The sequence below is a fragment of the Natator depressus genome, chromosome 7 (genome assembly GCF_965152275.1).
Source record: "Natator depressus isolate rNatDep1 chromosome 7, rNatDep2.hap1, whole genome shotgun sequence".
Taxonomy (NCBI): domain Eukaryota; kingdom Metazoa; phylum Chordata; order Testudines; family Cheloniidae; genus Natator; species Natator depressus.
The window spans coordinates 45,813,473-45,834,704 of NC_134240.1; the positions used below are offsets into that span (position 1 = coordinate 45,813,473).

Sequence of the window (21,232 nt, forward strand, 5' to 3'; positions counted from 1 at the left end):
GTATGATAACCCCAGCGGTATGCCTTTGTAGTGCAATTGACAAGCCCCTGTCTTGGACATGGACAGAGAGAGCTGTCTGGGGTGTGTAAGAACTCTGGGCTCTTATCTCCCCGATTCATTGTCCCCCTCCCCATCCATGCGCACTGTCTGCCTCCCATCTTTCTGCTGTGTCGGTCTTGTCTTTCCCCCCACCTTGTCTCTCTCTGAGGACCCTGTTTCTCCCCTGCGCGCTAGAGCCATTTGTCAACACAGTGATTCAAACTGATGAGCTTCTAGGAATCACTTTCCCAAAATGATTAAGTAGATTGTTCTTCAGGGGCCTCCTGGCTCAGTTCTCCAGGTGTAGGTAAGGGGACTTGGGGGAATTCACCAATCCGTGAGAATTGCAGCTTCTTAAGTAGACAAATATAGTGCAGTCTTCTCCTGAAGACGATATCGTTGGAGTTGAGAACAGTGCATGTCCCTCACCCACCATTGTGCCTCAACCCGGGTGCTCTCTACCCAGGAAGGAGAGGGGCCAGGGTTACGGATGGTGGCCCTGATTGCGGTCAATGCCTCCCTTATCTGAAATGGGCTGCATTCTCGGAAGGAGGATGCTGGGCTTAGGACTGGCTGTTTTTCTGGCCTCTGAGAACGTCCTGGCTATGGCGATCTTCTCTTTAAGTTGACAGCCCCTTGTTCTGAGAGGTGTCATGTTCTGGGATTGCTTGGAGGCAGTCAGGGTTTGTGGAAACGGGCTAGAAACCCTCTAATGCAGTGTTTTTCAACCTTTTTTCATTTGCGGAGCCTGAAAAAATTTAGAATGGAGGTGCGGACCCCTTTGAAAATCTTAGATGTAGTCTGCAGACGCCCAGGGGTCCACAGACCACAGTTTGAGAACCACTGTTTTATGGTAACGACAACCTTTCACGGACCTCTTAGCCATAGTCTGTGGACTCCAGGGACCCACAGACCACAGGTGGAAAACCACTGCTCTAGTGGCATGACTTTGCTCTCTCTCTGACAACAGGAAAACAGTCTCTCTGCTTTCTTCATGGTTTGAGAAAATCCCTTGCCACTAAGTCTCTCTCTAGCAGACCATGTTTTCCACCACTGCTGCTCGCGTTTTCTTCCTTCCCGTTTCTCCCATTGCACGTCATCTGAGAATCATGATGAGAAGCATGGACAGCAGGACGGGAGGGGGAACTTGGGTACCAGAGTGCCAATAGCTGTAGATAGGGAGCGGTTCTGTGCTTCGCTGATTCTTGTATTCCTTGGCCTTCTGGGTAGCTTCAGCTCTATCAACGTGAGTTTTGGAATTCAAGCGTAGTCAGGAGTTGTCCATGGTGGTGGCAGCCATCTGGCCTTCGTGTTGGCAGCTCCAGCAGAAAGGCCAAGGATTGAGAGGACCTCAGAGACAGTGCTCACCTCCAACCTCTGGGATTCTCTTGTCAGGTTAGAGGCATATTCTGTTCTAGTCAGTTACTTATACGGTCCTGTAGTCGGGCGTCAGCCCTGTACTTGCCCTGATAGGGTTAAACCCCAGCCTGGAGGGCTGCAAGGAAACAGCCAATTAGGACAGTGGCTACAGCAAATTAGGGTGGCAGCTGGACCAGCCAATCAGGACCTTGCTGGCCCACATAAAAGGAAGCTGCAGGCCAGAGCAAACGGTTTGCTGCAGGAAGCCCAAGGGAGGGGACCGGCTTCCTAGAGGGCTGCAGAGACTAGCACCATGAACAGGGCTGCTAGGGCTTGCAGGCCCGAGGCCCTGGGAAGAGGGGGAAGGAGCCAGAAACAGGAGCCGAAGGTGCTGAGGCTGTGGGGAAGTGGCCCAGGGAATTGAGACAGACTGGTGGAAAAAGAAAGAGGCAGCAGGAAGCTGTTGTTTACAGAGTCCCTGGGCTGGGACCCAATGTAGTGGGCAGGCCTGGGACCCCTCCCCCCACTCGCCGCTGATGAAGCGGCCAGGCTATGGACTGCCAAGCTGCTGCAAGGAACGGCTAGACTGTTGCAGAAGGAGTCCCCCAGAAGGGGGGAACCCGGATTGTGACACAGCCGGAGGGCTGTGCCAGGAAGCGGAGGCAGTGCGACTGGAACTGCAGTGGTATGCAGGCCGAGATGAGCATGGGAGAGCTGCCACGACCGGAGGGCACACCTGCTGACCAGAGCTAATTCCTGAAATGGCTAGCAGGAGGTGCCAGTGTGGTGAGAGACCCCGTGACAGGCCCTCATCAGTGCTGTATCTATGTGCGTGCCAGAAGTGCATTGAGAGACATGGTTACCATCGGTTGTGCATGGTTTTGTCTTTCTGTCTTCTCCTCTCCAAGGATAAACTGTGTGTGTAAGGGGTTAGTTTGTTTTTTAAAAATAATGTAATGTATGACGGGGACACCACTGGAAGTTTTTGGAGGAGAAGCGTGCCATGCCATGAAGTGGAGCGTAGTGGAGGGTCTTCATTCCTGGAGGAATGAGTTTGTTCCACAGTGTTGGACCAACCCCCAAGAAAGCGCTGTCTCCTGAGCAAAGCACCATACCCCTTGCAGTGGACAGTTCCACTGCCACTAAATGCAGGTAACGCCCAGTTCTGCATTTCCTTGGTGTCCAACACAAACAGTGCCATCCCGCAGTGTTCTCAGGCCCTACCAGAAATCAGCCCCTGGCTGAAGAGGAAGCTGGCTATAGATGTACCTAGGAGAGACTGAAGAGAAGCTGGTATGAAGAGGGAAGTGCTTTGAGAATTACCCTCCCAAAGAATGTCTCAAGGGCATCTGCTCTCAGCTTGTTAGGTAGGTCACAGCCTTGGGGTCCTTTTGGACCTCTCAGTGCTATTGGATGATCAAATAATCATGGCAGCAAAGAATGCCCTCTTTCATCTGTGACGAGCCAGAAAACTCAGCCCTTCCTATTGGAGTCAGGCCTGACCATGTGAACTGTGCATTTGTGACTTCCAAGCCTAATGAGTGCAACTCGTTGGGGCTAGGAATGAAGCCACACCCCTGAAAAAGCTCCAGGGGGTGCAAATCACAGCAGCCTGGCTACGTAGCCCTACATGTCGGTGCAAACACCTGGCCCCCGTGCCCGTCCCTAATTGATTTCAGGTCCAGTTAAAACCATCTATGGGGAGTGACCCAGGCTACCTCAGGGATCATCCCTACCTCCATGACAGTGACTTCCCAGGACGGCTGCGTTCTGCCAGAACAATGGTCCTGCTGAACAAATGGTGAGGCTCATGGCATGGGAGGTGGAACTCTGCTGGGAACTCTGTTATGGGACTAGCCTGTGCACGAGATAAGAATGGGCCTGGGCATCATCACGCTCAATGCACAGCCTGTTGCTGAGGCCGAGCTTCCCCTCAGTGAGTTCTGCGCGCGCACACGCACATGCACACGCTCACACACACACGTACAGGTCACTCAAGTGATTTCTTCTACAGATTGGAAAGGAAGCAAGAGAGGCAGATTGTTATTGTTTCTATTTTTAAATACATGCTGGGGTGGAGCTGCTATGGTGATGGCACCCCACTGCTACCCAGCTCCGCTAGCTAGCTAGCCTGTTGCTTTTGTGCGATGTGGGCGCCTCCGCATGAGAGATTGGACTGAGACCTACAGCTCACTTCACATAGGTTGCAAGATCACCGGGGAAGGGCACAGTGTCCCAACTGGCCTGGTGGTCCCTGTTGACCCTCTCATCCAGTAGCCAGCACTCTGGTTTCCTCTTCTGGAGTCTGCTCCAAGCAGGGCTCTGCTCAGCTGAACCCTTCCGCCAGCTGGGAATCGTTCAGATGGGGGAGTGGGACAGGCAAGCTTTTGAGTCTCTCAGATGGGGCCCAAGGAGTTTGATGGCTGTACTCTGGGTGCCCATGGGCGTGCATGGGTCTAGAGCGCTCTCCCCTGGGTCCAGAGAGGGACTAATAACCCTGTTGGCTGTTCCTGTTTTGAAGATGCTACTGTGTGGCTCAGGCTGCAGCCTTTTACAGGGATCCTGCTTTATCTAGCAGAGAACTAGAGCTTTGGCTGGCTAGGTTATGATTGTATTAGGAGTCCCCTGCAGCTCTGATAACTCTTCTCCTCCCCCCCCCCCCCTGCCGCTCTCCAATGTGCCCTGCATTAAACCCTCTGTTGGTGACCACAGTTCTCATGGCTGAGGAAGATTAGGCTGGCCTGGCTTCCCCAGCAGGCGTGTTGTGAGCTAGGTTTGCTGAGCAGTTCTATGGGGGTGGTAGAAAGATCCCAGAAGAGTGGAAAGCTGGTCCAGTGGTTACAGGACGAGACTCAGGAGTCCATGCTCCACCAGCCTTCCTGCGTGCAAGTCACAGATCCTCTCTGCACCTCAATGCCCTCCTCCCAGTAGGGTGGGGAGGGTAAATACGATCCAGGTTGGAAGGTGCTTAGATATGGTGATGAGGGGCCAGAGAAGTACCGAAGGCAGAAGTAAACGGTTTGTTTTGTCTGGTTCCCTCGAGTGCGACTCAATCGCAAATACCTTAACCGCTTGTTGTTTTTCCACACGTTGGGAAGCCTTCCTTGGGAAGAGGCAGCCTGGGTTTGTGGCAGAAGGCTGCTCTTGTGTTCGCAGCTCGACCACTGACTCACCCTGTGGCCCTGGACAAACCACAGCTGCTCCGTGCCTCAGTTTCCTCATCTGTTAACTCTGGGTGAGAGGGTGGGGTGTGTGTGTAATAATACTTATGGGTAACCCTAATTCCAGAGTTTGTTTCTTTCTGAGGGCTTGACTTGGGAACCTAATGGACATTCTTTTCATGGCCGTTTTCCTTCTCTCGTCTGTAAATCGATTGAGTGGTTCTGCTATTTGGTTAGTCACATTGGAGGACTGTTTCTTAGAGTCCCGCAGAATGCTATGGGGTTGTTGTGTGTAGTCTGTGTTAGCGTCTGGGGGGCAAATTCAGCTAGCCGCAGCCTAGAGTAAGTGGGAGCAGGAAGGCTATGGGCTAGGTTCATTTATCCATCAGACATCTGTTGATTGTAAAATTGATGCACATGACATTATGTATCAGGCTGAAAGTGTGTGTCTGAAATGTGCCAACCTGTTAGCAGCTGTTGATCCTATTGGGAAAGGATGAAGTGGCTTCTGCTGGTGCCTATAGACCACTGGAATAGTAGGGAAGTGGGACTGGCTAGAGAGAAAGAGAGGGAGGATCCAGAGTGTGGGCTGAGCAGTGCTGAATGAGGAACGCTATAAGCAGCTGAGGCGGGAGTGGGAGAGAGGGTTTGAGCTGATCATTTCTGTGGTATGGTTAATTTCTTTGTCAATAAAGCTGAGCCCCAAGAAGAGGGTGAGTTTGGAGACTGCATAGTGTGTGGTCTGTGTCTGAGATGAGAGGTGGTCAGGAAGGGTGCACACTCCTATGTGACTTTCCCATGTAGGCCCATCTGGCAGTCAGGGGGGCAGGCAAAGCAATGAACAGGAGTCCTTCCTACCCCTTCCATCCATCCGTCTCTGTCATAAGAAGGCGAACACCCAATAGACTGCATTGGGAGTAGTGTCCACTTTATGGTGAGTTGAATTAGTTCCATGTAGAGACCAAATCACTATAAGCTCTGCTCACTGGGCCCCCCTACCAAATGCCCAATTTGTGCAAGCGACATTACTTGGCCACTTAAACCCATTATCTGACCAACATCACTGAGCAAGTAACATGTCCTGCCCTTTGTGTTTGGATTTGCCTGTTTAGGAAGTACTGAAAATACCTTTTCCCGCATCCCCCAGGCCGATTTAATATGCTAACCAGTGGGTAAAATAAAGTAGGCCAGCTAAGGCACTGCATGTAGCAGAGATGGCTGCGCTGGTTCTGGGCTGCAGCCCCGGGAACTTCAGGGGTTTGTTTAATATTCTGCCAGCAGATTTTTAAAAAGCCTGCGTGCACCGTATGGTCCTCGGCTAGCAGAGAAGGAGAGGGCAGTCTGCTGCTGCCGCTCACTTGTTGACATCAGCATGAATAGCCAGCATCACTAGATAAGGAGCATTCCCTCATTTGGCCCTGTTTAATACTGTCCTAGCTGAGTCTGTCTGGCTCTTGCCCACAACTGCAGAGGGTTGAGAAGAGACTTTAACATTCATATTCTGCTTATCTCTGTTGCTTTCCCTCCGAAGATCTCAAAGCACTCTGCAGGCGTTAAGGTTCACAAGAAGGGCAGGCGGTAAAAGGGGGAAACTGAGGCACAGAACAGCTAAGTGACTTGCTGAGGAGTCATTGGTAGCACTGGGAAAAGAATCCAGGCCTCTTAATTCTGAGTCCTCTGCTTTTGACAAGAGGTAGAGCTGCAATCCTATTCCATATTCGGAGAGAGTAATGTGGTCTGACATAGGACCACTTAATTCTGCGCCCTCTGCTTTCGACAAGAGGTAGAGCTGCAATCCTATTCCATATTCGGAGAGAATAACGTGGTCTGACATAGGACCAGTAGCTGGGCTCTCCTGAGTTCTGATTCTAACTCTGACACTCGCTCTCTGGGTTGCTGGGGGGTCAGTCACTCCCACTCTTGGCCTTGTTTTCCCCATCTGTGAAATGGGGATCCTGCTCCCCTGGCACAAGGTGGCAGACATTCATTTGTCTGTGTTTGTGAAGTGTGGGGTGGGGGGAAGCTGACTCACAGGTTATCCACTTCCCAGAGAAGATACAAAAACAAATAAACTGTATCTTCTAATTGGCCCAGCTCCACAGGGACACGTTCTCAGCATGTCCCACCTTTACCCAACTGAGGGCTGCATTTCCAATGCATTTGCATCTATTTTACATAACATTTACGTAAAACACATGCACATTCCCTACTATTTGTCTGTGTTTTTCTCTTCCCTGTTTGATTAATAGATTATTGTTTGTGGGTCAAATTCATCGGCAGTTACATCAGCTGACCAGCTTTGTCCTCACCCTGTTCTTAAGGGTGCAGCTTGCCAACGTGCAGGGTTTTGGAGTGTCCCAGGCAGCTGCCCCCCAAATTCCTCTAGGTGTGTTATTCCTGTCCTGTGGGGGTGACTCCAGTACCAGGCTGTGGGGTTTCCAGGGCACCTACCTGTCCCTGGCTGGTGGATGTGGAACCTTATAAAAATCTTAGCCTGGACCCCTCTCAGCCTTCTTTCTTCCCTGATGCCACCTGTTGTTCGTTCATTTCTTTAGGTGCCACCTGAGAAATGCCGCTACATTGTGGGCTGCATCCTGAGCGAGGGGGAGGAGAAGCCGTCAGAGGACCTGATCCGACTCTTCCAGAAGTTTGGCTTCAAGATCTTCTCCTTCCCGGCTCCCAGCCACGTGGTCATGGCAACCTTCCCATTCACCACACCCTTCTCCATCCAGCTGGCGGTGATCCGTGTCCACCCAGCACTCGACACTTACATCAAGGTGAGCGACCATTGCGTGCAGAATGTGTCAGATTCATAGCCCTCAATAAATGCCCTCCTGCCATTGGCTGTTGTGGATGCAGTGAGTTACCTTCTGATAACTTCCTCGTATTTGGTCACTTGGTCTAAGAGCCTCACCTGCCACTGGCTGTTGTGGATGCAGCTGGTAATTTACCCATAATAAGTTCCTGCCATTCACTCACCTGGCCTCATGTCCTCCCTTGCTGTTAACCTATTGTATCTACAACAGCCATCTTGTAATAATTTACTGGTCTTCTCCCCATTCAGACATATTGATTAGTTGGTTTCCTGCTAAAAGCACTGCCCTGTGGTTAGGAGTCTAGCAGGTAAGTGGTCGTTCCATGTTTCATAACTAGACCTATGCATAGAATCATAGAATCATAGAATATCAGGGTTGGAAGGGACCCCAGAAGGTCATCTAGTCCAACCCCCTGCTCGAAGCAGGACCAATTCCCAGTTAAATCATCCCAGCCAGGGCTTTGTCAAGCCTGACCTTAAAAACCTCTAAGGAAGGAGATTCTACCACCTCCCTAGGTAACGCATTCCAGTGTTTCACCACCCTCTTAGTGAAAAAGTTTTTCCTAATATCCAATCTAAACCTCCCCCACTGCAACTTGAGACCATTACTCCTCGTTCTGTCATCTGCTACCATTGAGAACAGTCTAGAGCCATCCTCTTTGGAACCCCCTTTCAGGTAGTTGAAAGCAGCTATCAAATCCCCCCTCATTCTTCTCTTCTGCAGACTAAACAATCCCAGCTCCCTCAGCCTCTCCTCATAAGTCATGTGCTCTAGACCCCTAATCATTTTTGTTGCCCTTCGCTGGACTCTCTCCAATTTATCCACATCCTTCTTGTAGTGTGGGGCCCAAAACTGGACACAGTACTCCAGATGAGGCCTCACCAGTGTCGAATAGAGGGGAACGATCACATCCCTCGATCTGCTCGCTATGCCCCTACTTATACATCCCAAAATGCCATTGGCCTTCTTGGCAACAAGGACACACTGTTGACTCATATCCAGCTTCTCGTCCACTGTCACCCCTAGGTCCTTTTCCGCAGAACTGCTGCCTAGCCATTCGGTCCCTAGTCTGTAGCGGTGCATTGGATTCTTCCATCCTAAGTGCAGGACCCTGCACTTATCCTTATTGAACCTCATCAGATTTCTTTTGGCCCAATCCTCCAATTTGTCTAGGTCCTTCTGTATCCTATCCCTCCCCTCCAGCGTATCTACCACTCCTCCCAGTTTAGTATCATCTGCAAATTTGCTGAGAGTGCAATCCACACCATCCTCCAGATCATTTATGAAGATATTGAACAAAACCGACCCCTGGGGCACTCCACTTGACACCGGCTGCCAACTAGACATGGAGCCATTTATCACTACCCGTTGAGCCCGACAATCTAGCCAGCTTTCTACCCACCTTATAGTGCATTCATCTAGCCCATACTTCCTTAACTTGCTGACAAGAATACTGTGGGAGACCGTGTCAAAAGCTTTGCTAAAGTCAAGAAACAATACATCCACTGCTTTCCCTTCATCCACAGAACCAGTAATCTCATCATAAAAGGCGATTAGATTAGTCAGGCATGACCTTCCCTTGGTGAATCCATGCTGACTGTTCCTGATCACTTTCCTCTCATGTAAGTGCTTCAGGATTGATTCTTTGAGGACCTGCTCCATGATTTTTCCAGGGACTGAGGTGAGGCTGACTGGCCTGTAGTTCCCAGGATCCTCCTTCTTCCCTTTTTTAAAGATGGGCACTACATTAGCCTTTTTCCAGTCATCCGGGACTTCCCCCGTTCGCCACGAGTTTTCAAAGATAATGGCCAAGGGCTCTGCAATCACAGCCGCCAATTCCTTCAGCACTCTCGGATGTAACTCGTCCGGCCCCATGGACTTGTGCACGTCCAGCTTTTCTAAATAGTCCCTAACCACCTCTATCTCCACAGAGGGCTGGCCATCTCTTCCCCATTCTGTGATGCCCAGCGCAGCAGTCTGGGAGCTGACCTTGTTAGTGAAAACAGAGGCAAAAAAAGCATTGAGTACATTAGCTTTTTCCACATCCTCTGTCACTAGGTTGCCTCCCTCATTCAGTAAGGGGCCCACACTTTCCTTGGCTTTCTTCTTGTTGCCAACATACCTGAAGAAACCCTTCTTGTTACTCTTGACATCTCTTGCTAGCTGCAGCTCCAGGTGCGATTTGGCCCTCCTGATATCTTTCCTACATGCCCGAGCAATATTTTTATACTCTTCCCTGGTCATATGTGCCTCAGTCCATTTCAATTCCCTCCTTCCCCTGCAGTGGAGGGAGCTGCAGTTCAAATCTCGTTACTCCAGTGGGGCTAGGTAGCAATCTCTAGCTGGTTTAGGGTTTAATGAGTAGTTTGGATTAGAGTGTACTAGAAATATTTCTCCAATCTGGGTGTGCCCTGCTCTGTGTGTATATGTGACAGGGTGCTATAAGCCAATAATGCCCCCCATGTCGTTTTTGGAATTATTTTAGTTTTAGCTCATTCTTTCTCTGGAAGGTGGTTGTCACTATGGAGAACCGCTCCATCAATGACTGTTTAGCCAGGATGGGCAGGGATGCAATCCCATGCTCTGGGTGTCCCTAGCCTCTGATTGCCAGAAGCTGGGAGTGGATGACGGGATGGAACACTCAATAATTGTCCTGTTCTGTTCATTCCCTCTGAAGGACCTGCCATTGGCCACTGTCAATAGACAGGATACTGGGTTAGATGGACCATTGGTCTGACCCATTATGGCCGTTCTTATGTTCTTCTTACTACAGCCTCCTGGGTGAGGGTGGTGTGCTGGATATGGGTGTGTGTGTATCCCTTTATCCCAGGTCTTCTGGGCATTTCCTGCTCCATTACATTTTCTTTCATACCTCCCTGCCAAACTGTATTGTCAAATCTCCCCACCTGAAGCTCCCAGCTTCATCTTCCTGTTCTATCCAAGTTCTACACTTCCTCCGCTAAAGCCTCCTTTTAGCTGTCAGCTGAAGGCTCTTCCCCTCTCTGCACTTTGTCAAGGCTGTTCCTTTCAGTGGGCAGGTTCCACTGCAGGCTGCTCCCTTCCAGTTTTAGACTCCTGTGGGTTCCAGCATTCCCCCATCCAGGGAGCACCCATCTCAGACATGGGAGCAGAGCTGCGTGGATCTGCGCCCTGGGAGAGGGACCTTGTACCTGGCAAGGAAAATGTTTTCAGGAAGTAGAGCTCTGCAGGGTAGGCTGAGACTGGAGTGCAGGCCCCTGGGACGCTGAGTCTGCAGAGTGGAAACGTTCAGAAATTTTCATATTTAAATTTAGTTTTGAATGGGCTGTGTTCACTAATAGGACTGGCTAGAAACAGAGTGATTCCATGCAAGAGTGCACACTCATAGCTCTGGGGCTGCGTCTTGGTCATGATTTGCAGCACCCCCTCTTTTCCATTCCTGCGGCATCTAAGCTTTGACGTGCACCTTCCTAGCTATTTCAGACCTGGGTCTTGGGATATGCAGTGAGGTGGTAGGATCCTGCAGGTAGATGCAGGGCTATTCTGCTGACTCTCTCTGGCTGCTAGACCTGTTGGGCCACCTTAAGTCCAATCAAGGTGTATAAAAGGATGTGTGTGTTGGAGAGAGAAGTGGGGTCTGGGCTGATTGGAGAGAGAACTGGGGTCTGGGCTGGTAGGGGCCCTGCCCAGAAGCTCCCAGGAACACCCAAGCTGGGAGAGGAACTTAGGCTGAGTTTTGTTTTGTTATTTAACGCAACAATGGAGGCAAACCCCAGGAGGGGTGAGTTGAGATTATCCCTAGTGTGTATATACTGGATAAGCATAGGGTGGGGACTCTGCCAGGGTACAGGCCTCTCTTGAACAGAGATGGTCTGTTGTGGCTAATTACGTTGGTGGCTTAATGATGTGGACAAATGGAGATGCCAAGGGAAGCACCAGCCTCCTTTGAACATGAAGGGCCTGCACTGGGGTTTGAAGCTGGGTCCGGAGGAGGGAGAGGCCAGCACACTTGCCTTGCTGTAGCACCTACCCATCGAGTGCCGACATTTTCATCCGTTCATATGGAAGCAACTATTTATAAACCTCCTGTTCCTGGCGCGAATCCCAGCCCTGTGGGAAACAAAAATATCTTCCTCCTACTTTGTGCTGCAGGATGCTGCCCCAGAAAGTGTGTACTCAGTGGGTCATGAGAACCAGCCTTTTCTCTTCTGTCTTTGGGCAGATTCCGGTGCGGGCGAGCAGGGGGTGCACTATTCAGGCCCCGAAGGATGGGCTCTCGAGGGTGGCAGGGAATCAGGAGAAGAGAACACCTGTGCCATTCCTAGTTCTCTGCCCTTTTCCTGTTCTTGTAGCTCTGCCTTCTTGGTAGCTGCTGTTGGAAATGACCACCTGGGCTGCACATAACAGGGTAGGAGGCGGGTTACTTGGGGCCGGGGGTAGCAGTGCCATGGGACCGTACCAGGAAACAGTTCCCCTGAGTGACTCTGCCAGCCCTGGAGCAGGTTGTCGAGATGACAAGGGTGGGTGGGGTAGCTCGGAGAGCATCAGGTTTGTTAAAACAGTGCTTTGTGGTGCAGAGATGACGTTTTCTTGCTCCAGGAAAGGTCCTGGAGAGCGCATCTGTCACACAAGAGATAAAATCATTAGAGCTAAAAAGAGCCACAGATTGTGCTGGGAACACCTGGCAGCTTTTTAATGAGAGCTGCCTTTCTATTTAAAAAAAATCCAACATCTAGGGATCTTGGGCATTCAAAGCAAATGGAGAATAGGAGCTCATCCTAGACTAAAACTGTCACCTTTGAATCGGCAAGGCAGGACTGGTTGTGTTCAGGCAAATTTCTCCCAGCTCTCATGTGCTCATAGTGCCACCGGAGTGTGTCCCTGTCAGGATCTGAAGCAGGGAGCAGTAGTTGAGATGGGTTTTTGTGTCTCAGCCCCCTACTCTGGGACTGTCAGGGGTGGGAATTGGTCATTGTCTCTTGGAGAACTGGGAAGGCAGGTCACATCGGGGGTTGTCCTGGCACCTGATCATGAGCCATTGGCCAGGATCAAACCCTGCTTCATTTGTAGGAGAATCTAAGATCAGTCTGAGCCTGTTCCACCCCCCAGTTTGGAGCAGCAAGTATTTAGGTCATATGTGGCACTTTTCACCTGTAGATCTCTAAGCACTGTCTAGAAGCCCAACCTTCTAAAAGCATGTACCCACCATTATCCTTGGTATGCTGATGGGGGTGGGGGGATCTGAGGCCAAGTTTACAGTGGCAGAGGTAGGAATAGAACCCAGGAGTCCTGACTCCCACTCTCCTGTTCAAGCCCCCAGGCAGAAGATGGAGGGCTGGGGTGGGAAACATAAGGGGATTCGTTGGCCCTCAAGGGTACATCTCAGGATAAAGCAGATGTGTGGTGCTTTGCTGTGAATCCTCTCCCAGTAACCCCCACACTTATTCATCGCTTTCTGCGGGTGAGCCCAGATTTTTTGCACTCAGAACCCCCGCAAGATCCCCTCCTCTCCGCCTAACTCCCCAGCATTTACTTCTGAGCTGTGACTCACGATGGGCCTCCGCTGCCTGGATGCCCGCATGCCAGTGGGACTGAGAAGTGGTTACAGTGGCGGGGTCTTATGCTGGTGGTGCCCTAAGAGGATGTGGTGCTAGGAGTTCTGAAATCTCCTCCAGCCTTGTTAATTGTTTCCGCGCTCATGGGCGAGGGCTCTGTGACTGTAACACTGGCTAGACCCAGGCATGGTATAAGCAAAAACTCTGACGGCTTCTTTAGGCAGTTGTGCCAATGCCCGTGACTTCCAACCTGCAGAACTCCCCAGCCCCTACTATTTCAGTTCTGACAGTGCCAGTGTCTCTTCATCCTGACCTATGGCCCCTGCTATTCCAGTTCTGGGCTTCCCACAACCCTGGGACCCTCACGCATCCCTGCCAATGCACCTTGATCCTGACCTGCAGCCCCTTGCTGTTCCAGACCTAGGTTCCCCCAGCTCTGCCAGTGCCCCTCAGTCTTGGCTTGCAGCCCTGGCCCTGCTATTTCAGCGCTGATCCCCCCTGCCAGTGCCCCTCAGTCCTGAACTGCAGCCCCGGGGCTTGTGTTGAGCAGAAACTGCTGTCCTTGTAAACTGTGTGGTGGTTTGATGTGAACAGGGACTAGGAAGCTGGCTTGTCACCAGTCAGCTCCTTTTCACTTGTCACCTCACTCAGGTTTGCTCCTGAGCCTTCAGAGATGTCAGGCTCTTGCCTTCACCCTCCCCAGTATGGCGAGCCCCCTCGCTTTGTTCCCTTTCCCAAGCTGTAGGAGGTGTCTGTGGGCTTCGGAGGCTGGGGGAAGTCAGAGTTCCCCCAGGTGCTTCCCCTGAAATTGGAGGCATGCCAACACTGGCACTTCAGCGGCATCTGCTCCCCCGACACCTGTTGGCGAGGCAGGGGGGAAAAAATCAAGAGAGAAACTTTCATGCAAACAGGTGACCTGTGCACCATTTCTGAGGGGAATTTGTGTTGCCATGGAGACAGCTTCTCCAAAGAGCTCCCAACCCCCCCCCCCCTTCCCTTGAAGAGCCTGAGGCGCGGGCGAGAGGGTTTGGCAATGTCAGGTTTGAAAAGATTCTTTTAATGAGAGTCGGAGGGCAGGCGTGCTGAGCGCAGGAGACCCTCTCTCTGCTGCGCCGTCCCTGTGGGAGCTGCAGAGCCGGAGAATGGGATTAGCAGAGAGAAGAGGAATCAAAGGGCTGAAATACAGCCTCCGCTGGCTTTCGGGAGAGAAGGCATTAGTGCAAACGGATCGGAGCCCTTCAGAGGGGGGGCCAACTTAGCAGCCCAGTAATGAGAAGAAGGAGTCAGGAGAGGAGGGGTGGGAGATGGGAGAGAGACGAGGTGGAGCCAAAGAGACTGAGGGAAGCGGGAGGTGAGGGGAGTGGGACTGATGAAGAGAGTGGGAGGCAGGAGAAGTGAGGAACGCAGGTGCCAGCCGTAGTGAGTGTGAGGCTTCCTGGGAGTGCCCAGGGCTGGGAGGCCCCTCGCCATCACTTGCCCTTAGCTTGAGGAAGGCTTGTCTGAGCTTGCCGTGGGTCAGCTCCCCAACCCCCTGGACAACGCAAGCCCTCTCGGCCGTGCAGCACTCTGCAGGTGGGCAGTTGGCACACCCCAACCCTCGAGCCTCCTGAGCATTTCCCTGGAGCAGTGGTCCCCAAACTTTTGAGGGTCATGCCCCCCTTACTGCTGTCTGTGCCCCCCGCCCCCGGGGCTGGGAGCAGGGCCACTACTGTGGACGGGGTAAGGGGGCCACAGATGAGGTGGGTCTGAGACTGGGAGAGGGGCTGGAGCTGCGGTGGGGGAGGGATCGGAGCCGTAGCGGGCTCTGGTGGGGGCCGGCAGCCAGGCCCAGGGCTAGGTGCGGCTCTGCTCCCAGCCACGCCCCCAGCCTTGGCCCTGGGCTGGGAATGGAGCCGAATCTTGGGGCAAGACTTTGGACAGGACCAGAGCAAAGCTGGGGACGGGAAGGGGCTGGTTGGCACTCCCTCTTGAGGTCCTGTGGTGGCTGGCCCGGGCCCTGCTGCACCCCCTCCCCCGAAGGTTCCTCTGTGCCCCCCCCAGTGGGGCACGCCCCACAGTTTGGGGACCTCTGGCCTGGAGTGTGAAGCCCCTGCTCAACTGGACGTTTGCAGTGTTCATGGGTTCACTGTTTCCAAAGAAACGGTATAGCCCAGCATACCAGTTCCCTCTCAGATCGCCCCCTGTGAAACGCCCCCTCAGATCACCCCTCTGCTGAGAATGTGCTTATAGTGAAATCAAGCGTCAGTTCATTTATCAAAGCAGAGGGGCTCAAGTCGGAGCAAGTAGAAGTGGTGGAGACAGTTACAGATAAAATAAAATCACAACATGCATTCTACAGTCTAGCTATTCCCATGTCTTGTAGAGTGGTGTTCACCCCAAATCCTTGCAACACTTTACAGCCAGGCTGGCTGTGACCCTCCTTTCATAAGTCAAGGATTCAGTGTATTCCTTTGCACTCCAAGACAGACGCGAACAGTCCTTGGTCCTAAACAGGACACACACCCCTGCTGTTTGTTTCATCCTGTCGATTTCCTCTCCCGTATATTTTGCAGTGTCTTAATTTGCACCTGGCTCAGTATGCAGCTAGATCTGCAATAAATAAATGGCCCAACAGGGATATAGGTGTCTGTTACCTCCTGCCTGAATGGAACATCTCCGAGGTGTGTCACCTTCTGGTGACCTGTCTCAACTCCTAGGGCTTAAGAACATAATTATCAGAATAGATACAGAACGTCTTCAAGTGAGACCCATAAGTTCATTTCCAGATTATGACAGCCAGTGGGCTACTGGCTCTCGATAGAGACCTCCCCTGCCACCTTCGACCCGAGGGATCCCTGTAAAGCCCTGTGCACCCCTTGTGCCGGGGGTCCCTGGGTCATGGTGAGGCAGCGTGCAGAAATGGAGGTGGTGACGGTGTGTGAGAGGACTCGAGGGGGCGAGGAGTGTGAGAGGATAGGAATGGGTGGGGATGAGTCCAGGCTCCCACGGTGAAGCCATATCCAGGGATGAAAGAAGAACTAAGGCAGAGATTGCGAAGTGGAACTGGTGAAAGCAGGGAGGGAGCCCAGGCAGCAAGGGGAAGAGAGATGGAGAGGGGCACTCGTAGCTTCCCCTTCCCTGGCGAGGCCACGTCTAGTTCAGCTGGGAGGGCATGTTGAGTCGGTCAGTGCTCGGATTTGCCTGGGAATCAGCAGAAAGCTTGCAAATACCCAATAATGTGGCATGCTGGGACTGCAGCCCTCTTGCAGATACGATGGCTTTGAGCTGTCAGTGCAGTCCTGGGTGTGATCACAGCAGCCCCCATTCCCATCACTCCAGTAGAAGATGCCTCCAAGGTGTGATGCCTGGCTCGGTCCCTGGGCACCCACTGAAGCACGGCCGCCTCTAGGGTGGGGTGTGGCTGCTGTGTGGCTACACTGCACCTCACAATAGCTTCTGTTAGTCTAGCCTCATTAATATAATTGCTGTGTCTGGAAGGTGGGCGTGTAGAAAACTCGCAGAAGGTCGGCAGAGACTTAGAGGGACCCATAACCTGTAGGCAGGAATCCATCCGTAAAGAGATGGACAGAGACCAAGCAGAACTTGCTTCAGATAAAGCTGTCAGGAATCAAACCCAGGTTGCTTGGTGAGGGCAAGCATTTGAACCCCAGCACCATCACGCCTCCTGGCAGTTTCCTCTTGGCACCCTGTACCCATGCATTTGGCACTTTGACTGTAACGGCGCGTGAGAGTCATGGAGGTCGGGAGGAAAGGGACAAAGACCACTTGGGGCCAGTCTCCAGAGAAGCAGGGATGTGGGAAAATCCTTTCCGCTGGACTGCAGCGTCCAGCTGGCGTGTCATGTCCCTGGCCTGAATTGTCTTTAAGGTAGCCCATGAGCCACATTTCCCTGAGACCAGCTGCAGCCACTTGCTGGAGTATTTTGTCACCTGCATCTTCAATAGCACCATCACTTAGCATCTCTTAGTGCTGTGCATCCAAAGAGCATCTTACAGAAGTGGATGGGTTACACCTCACAACAGCTCTCCCTCCTGCATGGTGGGTATTACCCTCATTTTTCAGATGGGAAAACTGAGGGGCAGGGCTGTGAAATGCCATGCCCATGGCCGCACAGTGATGCAGTGGCAGAGCTATGAACAGACCCCAGCTGACTCCCACCCCTCTGCACTAACTATTAGCAGCACTGCCTCATCTATAGTTCTCTTGGTCTTCAGAAACGGACTCCTCAGTACACACAGGCTCATCAAATGGGACCCTCCCTATATGCTGCCACTGCTGCACTGTACTCCATGTAGCCATTGACGCAGAGTGCAGGGCTGGGTCCAGCAGAGCGAGGGTTAACGCAGCGCGAGATGCACAGATGCTGTGACGACGTCTAGGTGGCCCGGGGGATGTGAGAGTCAGAGAGTGGGATGCGCTGATCCTGGCGGCTCTGGTGCGCTTGTGCTCTCTTCTATTCCCAGCTGCCAAGTCCCCAGAGTAGCAGGTCACGGAATGCAAATGAGAGCTCCTCTGAAGACACTCTCCCAGGGCGAGTATTTCAAATGGCACTGCGAGCGGGTTATTAAACTGTAACCTCCTGCCATTTCAAGGAGCGTTGATTCCTGGCGTGGGTTTAATTAGCCCTCCATGGCAGTTTGCGCAGGCCTGTGAGCTGGGCACACAAGCGTCTCCCCAAATTCAAACTTGCCATTTAAAGGCCTGGAGGCCCTGCAGCTTCTGTTCCTGTGGCTTCTCGGGCAGCCTGCAAGGTGTTTAATTGCATCCTTGCAGGGAAGTCCATCTGGCTTGGACAGCTCTGAGCTGGGAATGCCCTAGTTTCCAGCCACTTTTGCATGGACAGGTGTCCCTGTTACAGCAGTTGGCTTGAGCTGGCCCCATTTGTTGCAAGTCTCACCAGATCTGGGCCGGTATGGGCCGTAGAACTTGCGCTCCTTCCAGGTCAGGAGTGAATCATAGAGTTTAAGGCCAGAAGAGACCACCAGATCATCTAGTATTGCAGTCACCAACCCCACCCAGCCCCGGCACTCCAAGCCCAACAACCACAATTAGACCCAAGTACTACAGTCCTCAAGAGACTGAACTGTTGTGTGCCACAGGTAGAGACCAGGAGAGACTGAGGTGCACCGGTTCTCCAGGTCCATGCGATAGCACGGAATTGATTAAGTGAGGCACGTTGGTGAATTGGGGTAGGAGATGCTCATGCTGTGGGTATAGAAGGCTTTAGTCTCCCAGGGCTGATGTTCTTGCACCTTTCCCCATAGCCCTGCTCTGGGGCTCAGAGCACCGCCTCCTGAGCCTCTCTCTCTGCCACTGGTATAACGCTTCGGGATAAAAGTCTCAAAAGCACAGAGTCCCATTTTAATCAGTGACTCACAACCTTTAGTCCCATTGACTGTCCATGAGACTGAGGTTTCTAAGTGGGACTTCTGAAACTGGCTTTTGGGCTCTTAAATTATTTAGGCCTTTTTGAAAACGTTACCCTTGAATTCCAGTGAAATGCACTGCAGATTCCCCTTCACTTCTATTGTAACACATTCACTGCCCAGGTAAATGGGGTGAGAATGCGCTATACCCAACAGGCACCCTGGGTACAGTGAATCCATGCTAGAATATCACTTTTGGGTCCATGCGTCTCTTAGTAGCAAGGTAGATTGATTTAAATCAAGACAATTTAAATCATGATTTAAATCACTGAGCGGAAAGCCTTGATTTAAATCGTTGATTTGAATCCACTTTTCCGTTTGTGCTTCAGTTAGTTTGTAAAGAAAGGTGCATTCTCATTGGTTAATATAACCATTGAACCATGTTGATTTACAACTAAATAGAACCTTTGCACTAGATTTGGTACATCTTTTTCCTACCTAGAAGGGTACACTATAATTATATACAGTTATTTAAGAAATTGTATAGCTTAATATTTTCAGAGTCTTATTAATTACTTGTATATTTTTAGTATGTTAAAATGGTGACTGATATATCGCTTCTTTACTAGATAATTAACATTTTGCTGATGATTTGTGTAAAGCTGCATTAGGATGGTAAACTGGAATTTAATTAAACACAAAACAGCATATAAAATGTATTTTTATTAAACAAAACAAACCTTGAATGTAGTACCTGGCCTCTTGTGCCATATTTATAAAGCTTGACATCAAAAGCTAGATTCCCCCCCCCCACCCTCCCAATTCTTTCTTTATATAGAAAAGCAGCCTTTAACTCAAAGTTTTTGCTAGAGGCTCATGGATTCTGCATGTTTTAAATAAAAATGTTTTAGGAGATTCTGATAAATTTAATCCTGAACATATTTTGTGTTCACTTCAGATTTCATTTTAAATAGATTTATTTTTAAAAAGAAAAATCATTAATTTAAATAACAAAATCAAAACAATCTAATTTAAATAAAAAATCATTGATTTTTGTCCACCCTGCTTGATAGCAAGGTGTATGTGGCTGACATAACAAATCCACCTCCATCTGAATCCAACGGGTTGGTATTATTTGAGGAGCTATTCTGAGACTCTTTTAAAGGGTGGTTGTTTGAGGGTCTCCTGGGGTTCACAGTGAATAGCGGAACATGCTGATTATGGTGGTGACCGTCGTTTGGCACAACATGAGAAATGCAGAGAGAAAATTTATTTCGTCCAGGAAGCTGATTCAGGAATTTGGTGGCATGGAGTCAAATTTTGCCCGGTGTAAGTGGGTGGAATGCCTGTTGAATTCATTGGAGATATTGCTAGATCCTAGCAGGGCTGAACTTGCTCTGTATTGAGCAGCACCATAACTAATTATAGGGGAACTTTCAAAGGGCTGGGGAGGCACCAAGGTGATCCCATGCTTTAGCCAAATTGGACCACCCCTCTTGGATTTGTAAAATTGAGCTGTGATTCTGGTGCAAGCAGAGTGTGTCAGTCCTTCTGCTGCAGGCATTGGATGCGGCCAGAAAGCACACAGGTCTCATGAAAATGGCCGATAACTAAACTGGTCTGGCCTGAATCCCTATGATAGTTAAGGAATAGGCTTGTTCCAGATGCTAGAGCAGGGGTGGGCAAAGTTTTTGGCCCGGGGGCCACATCTGGGTATGTAAATTGTATGCTGGGCCATGAATGCTCACGAAATTGGGGGTTGGGATGTGGGAGGGGTGAGGGCTCCAGCTGGGGGTGTGGGCTCTGGGGTGGGGCCAGAAATTAGAAGTGTAGCGTGCAGTAGGGGGCTCCGGGCTGGGGCAGCAGGTTGGGGTGTGTGCGGAGGGTGGGGGTGCGGGCTCTGGGGTGGGACTGGGGATGAGGGGTTGGGGGTGCAGGAGGGTACTTTGGGCTGGGACCGAGGGGTTCAGAGGGTGGGAGGGGGATCAGGGCTGGGGGTTGGGGCGCGGGTGGGGGTCAAGGGTGCAGGCTCCGGGTGGCGCTTACCTCAAGCAGCTCCCGGAAGCAGTGACATGTCCTCCCTCTGGCTCCTATGGAGAGGCGCGGCCAGGTGGCTCTGCGTCCTGCCCCATCCACAGGCGCTGCCCATGCAGCTCCCATTGGCTGTGGTTCCTGGCGAATGGGAGCTGCGGGGGTGGCACTTGTGGCAGGAGCAATGTGCAGAGCCCCTGGCTGCCCCTACGCATAGGAGCCAGAGTGGGGACATGCTTCAGCTTCCGGGAGCCGTGCGGAACCATGGTACACGTGGAGTGGGGCAAGCCCCAGACCCTGCTCCCCAGCGGGAGCTCAAGGGCCAGATTAAAATGTCTGAAGGGCCGGATGTGGCCCCTGGGCTGTAGTTTGTCCCCCGCTATGTTAGAGCATCAGTCTCTAGTTTTTACACTCGCCTCACCAATGGGATCTAGGGTCTCTCCCCTAAACTGAGCCAGCTGCACTCTCTTGGGGCTGCGCAGAAATCCGTGTCTCTTTAGCAGAGGAGAACGATGAGCTCATGGCTACAGTGCCTTACCCAGAGATCCGGATCTGCCAGAGACCTTGGGTAGATCACTTAACTTCTCAGGGGTCTAGTTGCCCTATCTGCAGAATGGGGCTAATATTTCCCTGCCTCAGAGGAGAGGTGGTTGGGGATTTTCTGCTGAAAAATTTTTATTTTGGAAAATGCTGACTCATCGAAACCAGTGAGGGCAGAAAACAAATGTTGAAACCTCAGCATTGTTCATGAAGCGGATTGCTAGCTTCACAACCAGCCCTAGTTGTTCGGCTCCATTCCTGACTGGTTTGAAAGCACTTGGAGGTCCTTGGCTGCAGAGTGCTGGAAAAGCACAAACCATTGCGAACATGTAAAGTTCCTTGCTAACCAAGGGGCCCTTGTTTTAGTCCCAAATGTACTTCTCTGT

General features: G+C 51.4%; 1 protein-coding gene across 1 annotated transcript in view; it reads left to right on the plus strand.

Moving 5' to 3' along the window:
* The window catches only part of TEX264 (testis expressed 264, ER-phagy receptor), a 129,820-nt gene that overhangs the window by 23,815 nt on the left and 84,773 nt on the right, over positions 1-21,232 (plus strand). Inside the window, exon 4 of the mRNA XM_074959853.1 lies at positions 7,115-7,336. Coding sequence (XP_074815954.1) covers positions 7,115-7,336 — 222 coding nt within the window. The remainder of the gene's footprint in view (positions 1-7,114; positions 7,337-21,232) is intronic.